Source organism: Brienomyrus brachyistius, chromosome 3 (assembly GCF_023856365.1).
Source record: "Brienomyrus brachyistius isolate T26 chromosome 3, BBRACH_0.4, whole genome shotgun sequence".
Taxonomy (NCBI): domain Eukaryota; kingdom Metazoa; phylum Chordata; class Actinopteri; order Osteoglossiformes; family Mormyridae; genus Brienomyrus; species Brienomyrus brachyistius.
The window spans coordinates 23,566,387-23,581,530 of record NC_064535.1 but is presented as its reverse complement, the minus strand read 5'-3'; the positions used below and the strand labels follow the sequence as shown (position 1 = coordinate 23,581,530).

The window sequence follows — 15,144 nt, the reverse complement described above, 5'->3', positions numbered from 1 at the left end:
AACAGGAACAAAGCCTGGGGGGCATCAACAGCACCCCCTGCAGGTGTACACCATGGTGGCACGCCTCCGACAGCCGTGATCATTCTGACCACCACAGTTCGCGTTTAGTTTAGATTGTGGCGGTGCCGGACATGGCGGCGTCCCCGACAGACACGGCCTAATGAAGGCCCACCCGCCAGCTTGATTTATGGCCGCATCAGCCCGGAACTTTCCACTCAGCGGTCCAAACTCATACAGTAGCGCCTGCCGATTAAGCAGGAGTCCGTGGGCTACGGAGTGCATACTCAGACTGGGCTTCTAACATTAGGACCCTTTAACATGCCCTCCGAACAACACCTACACTCAGGGTGATCACCTACACTCAGGGTGTTCAATTAGTAGAAAGGAGGCAGTGACCATGGATGGTGTTGCACATTCCAGACATAAAAGACAAACTTGCACCTCCTGAGCTCCAACAAAACCCCACACGCTACATCCCTCTCCCCCAGTGGTGTGTCTCTCCCCCACACTCTTCCCACTTTTGCCTCCCTCTCCACATACCTCCTTTGCCTGCTTTCCCGAGTGCTGCTGCTGGAGGAGCTGAAGGTGAAGCTGCTCTTGTTGCTTCTTGTAAAACTCCTGCAGGTGTTGCTGGGGAGAGACGGCAGGACGGGGAGATTGTGAGACCCCCATGTCATCCACCGGCTGAGTAAACATGGGCAAGAGTCCCTTTGTTTCTGACAACCGGGCCGACATGCAAACCCAGTACGGCTCCCCCTTCCCTGCGTGGTCTGCTTCACCGTAGCTGTGCATTCTTCCTGCTGCACGTTTGCCCTGACAGGCCTCCGATGCAACGTTGCACAACCTCCCGCCGTAACAAACCAAAACAAATTACATGCTGCTCACGGAACCTCAGCAGGGTCTTATGGTCATGGCGAAACAAAACAAGACTGTCCGTTTCCAAGTAAAAGTTAATTATCTGTCAGTGTATCGCGGCGACAGCCAAAATCGCAATTTCGAGCGACCGGACGATCGAAACCCTTAACCTGAAGATACAGACAGCGGCCATAATTACACCACATTATTTTATCTCAGAAACAATATCAGACTGATGCTCCACAGAGACACCGTGCTGCATTAACGACACGTCTCCTGCCCCTCAAAAAAAAAAAGCAAAAAAATAAACACACAGAGCAGATATATTCATGAAGCATTTTCCAAAGTACACAGAGTCCAACACACCTCATGCATATTAGACATAACCAAGGAATGACAATTAATCACATTAAGAGCATCTTCCTGTCTGAGACAATGACAAGGCTTGAAGTTTCTTGGCTCAGTTTAAACTCATCACCCATTAAAATTAAAACGAGAGTCACGTGACGGGGAGAGGAGCGAAGGGAGAGTTTCCTGAAGGTAAATCGAGGAGGTTCTGGGGGCTCAGCTCAGAATTAAAGCTTGGGGGAGATGCAGGATTACCGGGCCTCCCGCCAGCGTTCTGAAAGGCACCGGAGCCCAACGTCAGTGTTAAGACGTCTGGGATGGCAGTGGGGCGCTCGCTCCATCTTGAAACGAGGCGCGCTTCGAGTGAAGCATTTACACGCGATCCATCTTTCCTGACAGAGGAGTTTCTTATCGCTGTTCCGTGAATGACGAGCCGCCCCACTCCTCTCCGCCACTCGCTCTCTTTTTCTCCTCCCCCTTCCATCCCTCATTCCATCCTGTCCGTCTCTCAGAAACGCTTCTGTGGAAACTTTTAATGGGGTGCGGTGTGCCTTCCCTGCTCAGTGACAGACGGGGTTGGGGGGGGGGGGGGGAGGGGTTTAAAAAAGACTATTCCGGAATTCACTGAAAGATGGAGCGACGTTTAAGACACAGGTCGGTAACTCCAGCTCCCCAAAGACGAAGCCCAACAGGTTTCTGAGACACATGGAAGTCAGCCTGCCGTGCAGCTTACTGTAGGCATATATGCAGGTGTGCAACCAAACGATCTCCCCACCTGCCACAGGTAGGCTTATGCGCACACATGCAGCCGGACGATCTCCCTTCCTGCTGCAGTTAGGTCTTTGTGCATGCATGCAATTGGAAGGTCTCCCTGCCTGCTGCAAGTATACCCATGCGCAGGCATACAGCTGGACAGTTTCCCTGCTTGCTGCAGGTAGGCGTATGTGCAGGCATACAGCCAGAGGGTCTACCTACCTGCTGCAAGTAGACATATGCACAGGCATGCCGCCGGATGGTTTCCTTACCTGCTGCAGGTAGGCGTATGTGCAGGCATGCTACCGGATGGTCTCCCTACCTGCCACAGATAGGTGTATGCGCAGGCATGCCACTGGATGGTCTCCCTACCTGCCGCAGGTAGGTGTATGCGCAGGCATGCCACCGGATGGTTTCCCTGCCTGCTGCAGGTAACCGTATGCGCAGGCATGCCACTGGATGGTCTCCCTACCTGCCTTGGGAAGGCATATGCGCAGGCATGCCACCGGATGGTCTCCCTACCTGCCATAGATAGGTGTATGCGCAGGCATGCCATGGGATAGTCTCCCTACCTGCCGCAGGTAGGTGTATGCGCAGGCATGCCACCGGATGGTTTCCCTACCTGCTGCAGGTAACCGTATGCGCAGGCATGCCACTGGATGGTCTCTCTACCTGCCTCAGGAAGGCATATGCGCAGGCATGCCACCGGATGGTCTCCCTACCTGCCGCAGGTAGGTGTATGCGCAGGCATGCCACCGGATGGTTTCCCTACCTGCTGCAGGTAACCGTATGCGCAGGCATGCCACTGGATGGTCTCCCTACCTGCCTCAGGTAGGTGTATCCGCAGGCATGCCACCGGATGGTTTCCCTACCTGCCGCAGGTAGGTGTATGCGCAGGCATGCCACCGGATGGTTTCCCTACCTGCTGCAGGTAACCGTATGCGCAGGCATGCCACCGGATGGTCTCCCTACCTGCCGCAGGTAGGTGTATGCGCAGGCATGCCACCGGATGGTTTCCCTACCTGCTGCAGGTAACCGTATGCGCAGGCATGCCACCGGATGGTTTCCCTACCTGCTGCAGGTAACCGTATGCGCAGGCATGCCACTGGATGGTCTCTCTACCTGCCTCAGGAAGGCATATGCGCAGGCATGCCACCGGATGGTCTCCCTACCTGCCGCAGGTAGGTGTATGCGCAGGCATGCCACCGGATGGTTTCCCTACCTGCTGCAGGTAACCGTATGCGCAGGCATGCCACCGGATGGTCTTCCTACCTGCCGTAGGTAGGTGTATGCGCAGGCATGCCGCCGGATGGTCTACCTACCTGCTGCAGCATGACGGCTTGCTGCTGCTGGAGAAGGGCCTGCAGCTGCTGGGGGGACAGCACCTGCTGCTGGAGGAGCTGCTGCATTTGCTGGGGGGTGATCACCTGGGGGCTCATCATGGACATAGATACGGGGACCTGCAGAAGCGCACACACACACCGAGGGGTCAGCGTGGCGCTACAAGCCGGAAGAAGCTGTCTCAGCCACACGGATACCTGGCCGACAGGAGCTGGCTGCACATTCTTTAGGCTTTAAATAGAAGACCGTAATTAAATGAATCTCCTGGAGGATCGCACACCCTGGAGGATCTTAGTCAGCAGCAACAGGATAAAATGGCAGAGGATATTTCTATAAAAAACTGAGTTGCTAGTAACACCAGGTACTATAATCAAACAATGATAAATGCCTTGATCAATGATGACCCTCAGTTCTCACTCAAACAAGAAAGCTCACAGCGCCTTCAGAAAACGGCATCATACGTGTGATAAATGGGACGGACTGGTTTTTCTGGACAAGGAGTTACTAAAGTGAATAATCATAGTTCAGTAAAAACAAATTAAAATAAAATAATAATATTGTAAGACATAAGATATTCTTGAAAGGCAGACAAAAACAAACTAATGAACGGGTCAGGCTAGGAAGTATAAACTGATACCACATGACAAAACACCTTGGGATCCCGGGTGGGGAACCTCCAGGCCAACACTCGGTCTAGTCCCACCCTCCGGAAATGCTCATCTATCTGTCACAGCCAGGTGCTACATGGGCATCCCTTTGGCCTGGTCCAGCTACTCGGGTTCTCAGCAATGAGGATCCTGCGAGCCAGATCTCCCTCAGGGAAACGCGCCATATGGCTGAAGTGCCGTAACTGAAGCTCCCTCATGATGCAGGTAACATGCCTCATTCGGAACTCCTCTAGCAACTGCTCGTTCGACACAAAGTCAAAGCAGCGGTACTCAAGGATTCTCCGAAGAGAAACAGTACCAAAGGAGTCCAGTCTTCATCTGAGGTCACTTGATAGCATCCATGTCTCACAGCCACACAGCAAGACATCAGGACTGCTTACACCCCTTTCCAGCGACCTCATGACCCCCCACGCTCTCCCAATCCATCTACTGACTCCAGTCACCAGAGACATGAATGTCGCTGCTGACGTAGGTGAACCTCTTGATGTGGTCTACATTCTCTTCACAGACAGACACACTGCTGATGGCTCTGCCCAATAGGTCACTAAAGGCCTGGATCGTGGTTTTTATCCAGGACACTCACAAGCCCAGACACTCAGACTCTTCGCTCAGTCTCTTGAGAGCCCCAAAAAAGGCCTCCATCGACTCAGAAAAGATCATAGCATTGCCGGCAAAGTCAAGATCAGTGAATCTTTTTTCACCAACAGATGCCCCACTGCCGTGGGATTCCAAGACCCTGCCCAACACCCAGTCCATGCAAGCACTGAACAAAGCAGGAGCAAGAACACACCCCTGATAAACCCCAGAATCAACTGGGAAGGACGCAGAGGTTCCGGCTCCACTCTGCACAGCACTCACAGTGCATAGGCCAGACCATGACATCCAGCAACTCTGGGCAGATGCCGAGAAGTCTTAGGATGTCCCAAAGGGCAGGTCGAACAACTAAGTCAAATGTTTTATCAAAATCGACAAAGGCTGCAAAAGAACTGCTGATATTTGTGTTTGTGCTTGATGAGAACCCTCAGTGCCAGGATGCGGTTGATGGTAGACTTCTTAGGTGTACTTCAGTCGCTGGTAGGCAAGCAAGTGATCACGGATCCTGTTGAGGATGACCCTAGCAAGGAACTTACCTGGCACTGAGAGCAGTGTTATCCCCCTGTAGTTCATGCAATCCAGGCGATCACCCTTCCCTTTCTGGACTACAAGAACTGTTTTGTTCAGCCGGGATGAGACCCGTCTCCTAAATGAAACCAAAGATTGCTTGCAATGCCAGGAGGACAGCCTTACCATCAGCCTGGAGAAGTTCACCCCGGATCCCTGTGACCTTCCCCACCTCCAGCCGATTCACCAACTGTGCAATCTCAGCAAGATTGGGTGGTTTATAGCTCATCAGAGGATCATCCTCAGGAACTGGGGATCCAGGGAAGTCCAACGTCCTAGTCTGAGGATCAGCTTTAAACAAGTACTCAAAGTAGCCGGCCCAGCGGGTCACAACTGCAGTGTCATCCGTAAGGACCGTTCCATCACCTGCCCAGACTGCAACTCTCCAAGGAACAGATTCGGATTTGCGTAATGCTTCGATTCCTTGCTAGACCATAGATGGTGTGTCACTTGCTCACAGATTCCTCTAACAAATGCCTCCTTATCTGCCCTAAGAACCCTTCCTGCCATCCTTCTCAGTTCCCGGTACAGAATGGAGTTGCCATCAAGCCATGCACTGTGACCCCTCTTGATAATATCCAGGGTGTCCTGAGGGTGAAACACCTCCTTCGGGGAACACCGGCACCATCAACACAATGCTAAGAAACCTTTAGGGTCTTGCGATGAAAGTCCGCAAGCCTGCAAGTCCCTCACACAAACTGCATACACTCATTAGAAACAGCCTGATCTTGGAGTCATTTTCCGAAGTAGATGGCAGCCCACTAGACCTCAACTAAATCTTCAGAGTAGCAACAGCAAGTCTGTGGTCAGAATTCACAAACTGCGTACTTCTGTAGACTCAGCAGTTCTGTAGGAACCTCTGGTATCTGTCCACAAGGATGTGATTGATCTCCTTTGACTCGCCACCAGCTGTGGAGTACCAAGTCTAATGATGTGGCTTAGGGTGCTGGAAGCAGGATCCGGCGACACATAGCCCCTGACCTTTCACAACGTCAAGGAACATGGCACAACTCTCATGCCGGTCACCAGACTCATCGGGACCGACACATTCCTCATTGCTAGCCCTGCCAGTGCCAGTGGTCTCACTGAAGTCACCCATGATCAGAGGAGTGTCACCGCGAGCAAAGCTGTGAGTGAAATGTCAGACAACAGACAAGACACCCAAGGAGTGTCTTAGCCTGCGTATACGCTCGTTGAAAGGAGTGACATTGGACACCACATGGAGTAGCTGACCAGCCACAGCAACAGCTATTCGCCAAGTATGGCAGCCATCAGAGTGACCAGACCAATAATAGATGTACGTAACTACAGAAATTTGCTTACTCCCCAGTCTGCGTACCTCAGTGCCTCTACTGAAATGCGGAGTTTATGAAGCTCCTCCGACAGCAGAAAAAGATGGTCATCGTGCTGGAGACAAGACATTCTACAAGCCTACCCGGGTGACTGCCTCAGATTAGGTCGCAAGTGCTGCCGTGCAGAGGACAATACCTTAGCACCACATGAGTTCTAATCCCCAACAGGCCTGACCCCACTTCTGGGGTTGAGGCTCCCGAGGGCTTTCCCTCATCCGCTTTCTTGTGGGCAACTACAGCAGAGCTACTCCCGCAGAGAGCAGAAAAGAGTGCTGTCTGCTTTGTCATAGCTGTGTGAAGTTCTTACAGTGGCTGGAATGCCAATCCTGCCACCAAGTCCCAGATTTTTTCCCTGCAAGGACCACTTGCAGGGCCGAACAGGTTAACATCATACCCAGGACTAATAAACAAATAAAATGAAAAACATAAAATGCACGTGCATAGGAATGCTTCTTTTCACATATCCCATCATGCTCTCTTTTGAGACAAACACACACATACACACACACACACACACACACACACACACACACACACACACACACATATAGGTGTGAGTGAAACTTGGGGTCTGAGTACTGGGTCAGCTGTTTATCGGTCTATCGGTTTTTGGGGGGTTCGGGACAGAGGGCTGAGTCACATATTGAACATGTCAGACAATGATGAGGGACTTTTGCAAGGGAACTACAGTCATGAGATCGAGGCCCTTCTGGAAAAACATTCTGGCAAATAGATGGGAGCAAGAAGCCATTTATGCAGAGTCTCGGTCCGTCACTAAAATAAACCATGAGAAATGCAGAATGTCAATTTTCAGATATGATCATTTTCAATGTTAAAAAAGACCCAGACCTCCAAATACTTGCCAAAATAAAGATTTTTGCAATGGTTTTGTTGCAGACAGGAAATCAGAGAAGCAGATTATCGAAATTCTAGGGCACTATCGTCTGAATACCTGCACACATCAACTCAGGAGTCTCAACATTCATAATACCTGCCATCAAATCTCACTTTTTCTTAAAACCTAAGAAGTAATATTCCTTTGGTATACAGGTACTATTCTAGGTACTAAAATAGAACATCGTCTCTCACGTTTCCAATGATCACGAGTAATTTTAAACATAATTTTATTAACATAACTATTTTTGTGCACAAAAAAAACACGATGTATAAATGAGGAGGAACCTGACCAGTAGGTGATTCATTTCCCATTAACAGTTTTCAGTTTATTTGAGGCAAGTTGGTTAAATATAATTATAATTCCAATGTAAGAAGTTGTGTTTGTTTTGTAGTTCTTGTAGCCTTCAGCCTAAGAGACTCATTCCTGATTAATGACTGGAAGAAGCCGCCATCTTGGCACCCACCATTCCAGTGCCCAGAATGCTTTTCACTTGGCTGAGTGGAATGCACGGGCTAGCCGAAAGTCAGGGTCCTGTTAATGCTTTTGTGAGTGTGATATACACCAGCTTCTGACTTGAATATAGATCATAAACCAGCATTAGTTTGACACTGGCTATACTACTGGCTGGTTTGTGAGGCTCAGTCTCTGAGCTTGGACCATGCGGGGCTCCGTCCTTTGAGAAGGGCAAGGTGAGGAGGGCAGGCTGCGTCAAAACACTGTGTCATCAACCTGGGTGAGGGACTTCCATGAAGGTGCATATGCAGGGACTCGGTGAATCAGCATCATGAGGGTCTCTCTGAGCCAACCAAACCCAACATGACGGAATTCGTCTAAACAGCCATCCCGCTGACATGCCTTCACCGCAACGAGACACATTCAGGAGGCAGTATTTCCTAAACCAATAATCCAGACATGAAGCCAGCGTAAAACAGATTTAACCATGCCCTGCGTAGCGGGTTCCGTAAGCAGCCTGTACCGGCTTCCCGTGGAGGTACTGGCCTGAAGACCAAGCCGCCAGCCTCTCTCTCGCTTAACTGTGACCCAGTGCGGCTTGCTGGGCAGCAGCATGCAGCAGGGCCTTGATGACCACGCCCCTGAGGCTCCCCCCTGTGATTAGCCGAAACCTTTGCACGGTCACTTCGCGTACTTCATTCCGTAAGTCATTATGCTTTAGCGACGGTGATCGCAGCCTGACTAATCCCGATGAGCCTCAATCACAGCTGAAGGTCACACACAACCCCCCCCACCCCCACCTCCCCAAGAGAAATTTGCCTTGTCTTTCGTTAATGATCCTGGAGGGCTCTGTCGGGGATGTGGCATGGCAGTGTATTGTGCGCGTTCCCGCCGGGTGCGAGAGGAGTGCCAGCTAGCATGCCGCGTTGGAATCTTACACCCAGGTCTACCTCAATGTGACATTTGCATACCCAATCACAGCTCAGAATTCACGCCCCGCCCCTTACAGTAGGTACAGCTGAACCCCGCTCACTTTCCTGGTGACACACCCACAGCAGCTGTGTGGCATGACCGGCCCCCCCCGCACATGCATCCAGCACTTTGAAAATTATGAAAATTACATTAATTTCCGCAGAGAGGAGCTCCTCCCGACAACAGGTGCAGAAAATCCCAAACAAACGCAGGAAGGAGACGTCTCTCATGCTTTCATTAACCGCTCCTTCTTTTCTCTCTCTCGCTCGATCTCTTTCTCTCACCCGTTTTTAAAGCAGGCCGATGGATGATAATCGTCTTTATTTCATTACTCTCGCAAATAAAAAGCCAGAGGAGGCTGGCAGAGGCCGGCCTATTCATCGGGAGGCCCGTACAATGCTAATCCCAGCATTTAACAGCACGCTTTTCTGCCTGATGTATCAGAGCTTGAAAGATGAAAGCGGATAAGTAATTGCTCTCCTGGTTCTTATTCTTCACTGACAACCCATAAATTTAATTTCACACACACATTCATTTACATTTTCAAGTATATGACATGATAATTGCAGGAATGTAACACCTCCATTGCACACTGTGCTTCGCACAGCTGATTGACAGGTACGGTGAATAGAGAGCAATGGAGGCTGAATTGAAGATCTTTTTTTTTTTTTTTTTTTTAAACCTTCATCTCCGCCGAGCGCCCATACCAGGAAGCTCCGACATTAATAAGCATTTATAAAGCAGCATTTATACCACCAGGCAGTAAACATTCACAGTCAATGAACAGTAACCCCCCCCCCCCCCCACCTGCCCACAAAGGCCTCTCCGATTCTCCCATGAAACAAATCTCATCTGCAATGCAGTTGACAAATCGCACATTCCAAAACAATTTATTACAAAACGCTTAATGCTATTTTCTTGTCAGCCGGCTTGAAACCTGGCAACAACAGAGACGACACACGACACGGGAGTCATTAATTACAGAAATAAAGCACCCCCCCCCCCCCAGTGTTGTGCATCTGCTTATTTCACAGTGAAGAACTCGGGTTCATGCTGAACACCCCCTCTCCATTCTGATAAGCAATAACTCCCTGGTATTTATATTTAAACGAGCTCAATAATGCATAACTGGTCTCTGCAGACTCACTCTTATTTACTTCCTTACACGGCACCCCTGAGAGGTGGCTGATGGACCGAACGGTACCTCAGACACAACCTGGGGAGGCTCCATGGGTAGCAAACCGGGCCTTATCCTTCTCAAGTCTCGATGACCTCCTGGCATTAGGGACGGCAGCACTACCCAACGACGCTAATGGAACATGCATGATTTGTGCCCCCAAACAGACGGCCGCACAGGAGAATTTCATGGCTTCTCCCTGCCAGTGAGAACCTCTTCAGGACCGAAACTGAAATCGTGAGTGTGGAGTACAGTGGTGGCGTCATCACAGGTTCTCTCATTTAGGAGATCTTCTTCCTCAGTGTCTTCGCTGCCTCGTTATGGGGGTGGGGGGGGACTGGAGCATGGGATTACGCTTGTTTGGTAAACAGTGCAGAAGCTGCGAGCACGACGTCTACTCGTGTTTTTCAGCAACCGACACGGCAAAGACAAATAAAAGGAGTGTGGAGAGGCAGTAATTATCCCCCGGTCCTTGGCGCAGTGCTCCAGCACTAATTAGGGTGTGGAGGACTGACTCTGCTGGCCAAGTGAGAATGGAGTTCCTTCACTGGGCTGCAAATTCATCTCCAAAGCCAAAGCCAACCCCCCCCCCCCAACCCCCCGGGACCGATTGGTGCGGACGTCCCGTCTCCCTGCAGCCTCCTTCATCTGACACCGCTAATTTGCTTACCAATTAAAGCCGATCCTGGCGTCCCTGGCTATATCAGCGAGGACCACATCCCTGCTATGGCCCTGGGGCCGGGGGGTCATTAGACCCCTCCGATTTCCTGCCAGGGGCAACTGTCAATTCCCCGACACGCCTGATGGAGATGCATGCACTAGGTCACTGCACTGGAGAGGTAGTGGGTGTGTGTATTTTGTTTATACTACATTGGGGACCAAGTGTAATAAAAACCTGTTATTTTGACATTGTGGGGAGCATTTTTCAGGTCCCCACAAAGATCTGTGAATGCAATCGAAAAACTAAAAAGTCTTTTTATTTTGTTTGGTTACTTATGGTTAAGGTTGGGGCTGGGTAGGGATTAAGGTTGTTGTGTGTGTGTTTACGCCCCGTAAGGGAGTCTATTGGTGACTTTGTGGACCCTCGTTTGTGACCCTCGTTTACTGACCTCCCAGACGATGCGGCAGGGTTACCGCATGTGCTCGCAGGACATGCTGCCTGCATGGCTAGGGCAAGCCAGGGATGTGAATTTCACACAGGAAATGAAGAAGCTGCCAGGGTTTCTACCTCATAACCAAACAGCATGAAAAACAGACCACGAAGGTAATATTACAGCGAGGGGGCATCAAGCCCCGCACATATGGCTAGCAATGCCTTTTCCCAGCTCCGGGGACATGACCCCCCCCCCCCCACCAGATTTCTGCTTCTGGAGGTAATAGGGAGTCTATTAGGTCAGACTCGTCATCGCATGACATGCGGTAAATTACGAGGGCTTCGAGCGGCCCGCCGCATTAAAGTTCATCATTTCCCACACTGCCAGGCTGCACGTATCTGATCTGTCAGTTAGGATTCAATTAAGACTGTGGCTGGTGTGATCAGGCCAGGCATGCCGGCGTGTGGAAGATGCACGCGTCGCTTCTTCAGGTAAACATGCTGTTGCAACATCAAAGAGGTGCATCATGCTCCCCTCTGTCGTTCGGGACCCACTTTCCTGCCAGGTCCACATGTCCCCGCAATTTTGCTAACCGTATACTATAGGCATCAGATGGCAGGAAAAAAAATGCACTAACAGTAAATATGGAGCCATCAAAGGGAAACCTGAAAGCAAAAGTCGATGGAATCAACCCCTTCCAGTGGTAAACAAAACTTTTATACGTATTTTGCCACGTAAAATGTTACAGAAGTGACAGAAAATGACTGGAGGTGGCGTATAAAGTGAAAGAAAAATGGAACAGCATCAAATGCTGGGCAATATGACTCTAAGTGAAACTAGCTACAGACATTTTGCCCTTTGGAAACAGAATGACACAAAGCAACATCATGATGTCATAAACACCAGCACATAAACATCTGGTTATCACAGGTGGTGTCATCTTAGATCTGACCAGCGGAGCAGTAGGGTTACGGATACCCTAGCAGATTCGGGGGGGGGGGGGGGGGGGGGGGGGGGGTCTTGAATATGTAAAACTATAAAATTTTGGGGGTGACATGTGAGGAGGCCCAGATCATCTAGCTGCAACCCTGGGCCCGACCAATTGCGCGATCGCATTAGTGCACGCATCCTAATGCAGCCTGACACAGCAGCTGAGCAGTGCTTCAGGTTAAAAGGCCCATCTGCGATACACGGCGATTCCCAGCATGCACTTCTGCATATGGAGAGGTTTAACACCCTTCCACGCACAGAGCTGAACAGCATGACACAATCTGATTGTGAAAACAAGACGAGCGTAACCTTTACGGTGTCGGGGGTGTCGCTGATCGCGATGCGCCTTCCTGGTGGAGACGCTGTCAGATAAAGGCAGCATACAGCATCGCCCCACGGACAGACACGCTCTCCTCTCCAAATGCCTGCATTCTGTGCTCCATCTCTTCCCATGAATTTCATCCAGGAAGGACATTTGATCCCGACACGGAGGAAACACCAGGACAGATCGGCTAGCACCATCACTATTTACACAGCTCAATGAAATCCCAGCATCCTCCCCCATCACTCTTGGCTCTGTAAGCCTCGGGGAATGAACCCCCCCCCCCCTCCGTCTCAGAGTAACCTCAGCTGTTTAAGTGTGTGACTCCCCTACGCCGGCCTGCTCTGGTGCCTCGATGTGCACGCCAAGAGGCTCGCCCCCTCAACACACTTTCCCACTGCGTGTTCAGTGCGTGCCGGGAAGGAGGCAGAAGACTACAGAGTAATGGGCATTATGGGGTAGAGATAAGCCTATAAGAAATGTTGCTGCCAGTAACATTACACGATATAAATGGAACTTAGCGGAAGAACAGTTATTCCAAAAGGAAAAACCCCTCCCCTTTTTGGATGCTTCATATTTCTTAAGGCTTCCGAGTCTCTAAAGGTGCGTCTGAACATCAAAGAGACAACAAGACGACAACAGCAAAGGACAGCCCCCCTCCCACCAAAACCCACAAACAATAAGCACAGGCCAGCCGGGCCTTTCAATAACTCCCCCGAGACCGACGCTGGATAGCTGCCACCGCAGGCCCCCGAAATCCTGCGCCCTTCAACTACCACTCACCCCCCCCCCCCCACACCTCGCCCTCCCCAGGTGTGCGTTGTTTTGATTTTATTTTCTGTTCCTTATTTGTGTTTCAAATGTCAATGTGCGGCGTGTGGCAGATATTGCGACAGTGAGGGAGCGGCAGGCGGCGGAGGTGCTCAGGCGCCGCGGGGATCCGTGCCAGGGCCGCGCGACAGAGGGAGGATTTACCGGCAGAAATAGGTGTTTATTGAGTGCTCCCCACAGGCTTATTGGGTAATAATAGACCTGTCAAATTACGCAAATGCAGAAAACAGCTCGCTCGCGTGCCCCGATGCCGCCGGATGGAATTAGCGACGCGGAAGCATCCGGATGCTAATGCGACGCGTAATTAAGGCGGCTAACTGTAGCATTTAAATGCTCATACTTGTGAGTAATTTATGACATTGTCTACGGATAATTTCCCTTTCCCCTTGTTCAATAAACAAAGAGAACAGGAACTCTGCCACCCCCCTTCCCACCCTACATCCAGTAAAACCAATGCTACTTTGCGGATTTGCTCCCCTGCAGGTACTCTGGGGTGCGGTTAACGAACTGGGGGGGGGGGGGCCTGCATTGCTTTTGCTGGTTGAGATGACTCGTGAAGAATATTATTCCAAATGATGCTGGCTAAACAAAAGTCTTGTGGCGTAAATATGGAGGAAGCATGGAGTCTATGGAGATAGGGGGCAGCTCTATCAGGCAGGCTGTTTGCTAGCTGGGGGGATGCGCTGCGCTGGGAAGGTTCAGCGCTAACACTGGAGGGCCGTGCTCCTCAGACGAATGAGGAAATGAAAAGTGGCCACATGTCCGGACCTGAAAATAAAACATAAAAATACAGCCACGCCCAACATTGCGAGGCCAGCATCGCGGAGAAGGCCGGGCAAATTTAAACGCACGCAGGGGGTGCCGAGGGCAGAAGATCTTCATAAAAGACAGGCTGGGTGAAGGGATTATCGGCTAGCGGCAGCCAGCCACTGGCTTCAAATTGATTCATATTGGTAACATGAGGATAGCACAGACTATGTAAATGTAAATATTCAATATTTACCGTCCTTTCGTGTTATTAGAACCAAGAGGGTCGGTCATGGTCCGGCGGTTCTCCAAGAACGCCAACGTGCGCGCCGCATACATATCCGCTCATATCGACGCCAGTCTCGCCCCGCAGCTCAGCATGCTGGGAGAATGGCACATGGATTCACACGTTCCCTCCTCGTGTAGGATACCGCCCGCCTGCAAGCAGCTGGAAGCAGTTTTAAACAAGGTGCTTGAACAAAAATCAAATCAAATAAATCAAATCAAAGAAAATCGCTGTCTGAGTTACGGATGGCAGCAGCAGCACTGGGTGAGACACACTCCTAGTGGCCTTTACTCTTTCTTCTTTCATTTTTTAAAGGATACTTTTAAGAATGCAAAGAGTATATTAAATGTTAAAACGTAAAAATCATTAAAAGCTAAAACCGAGTAGCTATAACATTTATCCGTTTCTAGTAGAAACGAAAAATCGTTCAAAGCTAAAACTGAGTAGCTATAAATGCATCCGTTTCTAGTAGAAACGAAAAATCGTTCAAAGGTAAAACGAAACACCTAAAATATTCACCTGGTAGACGTTCAAACGACTGATGATTTAAAGCTAAAACAGAATCGCTAAAATATTTACCCGGTCATTGCTGAAGTACGAATAACTGATAAAGACCCTAAACCTGTTCACGTGACGCACACAATTCGGAACACCATTAGCAATGGGGCTCTGCACGGACTTGCCGGTGGGGGGGTGTCCTTTGAACCCGCTACAGCATGCCGCGGCGGTCCGCTAATGGGTTGCCGCCAACAGATATCCGGCCCGTTATTCGAGGCAGGCCTAGCTGAGGTGTGGCTTCACGGAAAGCCGCCGTTAGCCTCGATAACCTCCCTCCCTCACTGGCCCGTAATTAGCAACCTGGGGGTGTGACTTCTGATGGAGGTGTCGGCATTGTA

General features: G+C 50.4%; 1 protein-coding gene across 11 annotated transcripts in view; it reads right to left on the bottom strand.

Annotated features, from left to right (window-relative positions):
• Positions 1-15,144, bottom strand: part of LOC125738201 (forkhead box protein P2-like) — a 117,307-nt gene that overhangs the window by 27,312 nt on the left and 74,851 nt on the right. For 10 of the 11 annotated variants that reach the window (XM_049006900.1, XM_049006902.1, XM_049006903.1 and 7 more), the window contains 2 exons: positions 3,279-3,416; positions 541-630 (listed from right to left, as the gene is read on the bottom strand). In XM_049006900.1, coding sequence (XP_048862857.1) covers positions 541-630; positions 3,279-3,416 — 228 coding nt within the window. Of the gene's footprint in view, positions 1-540; positions 631-3,278; positions 3,417-14,218; positions 14,692-15,144 lie in introns of those variants that run through there. The other variant, XM_049006909.1, reaches the window with a different exon arrangement.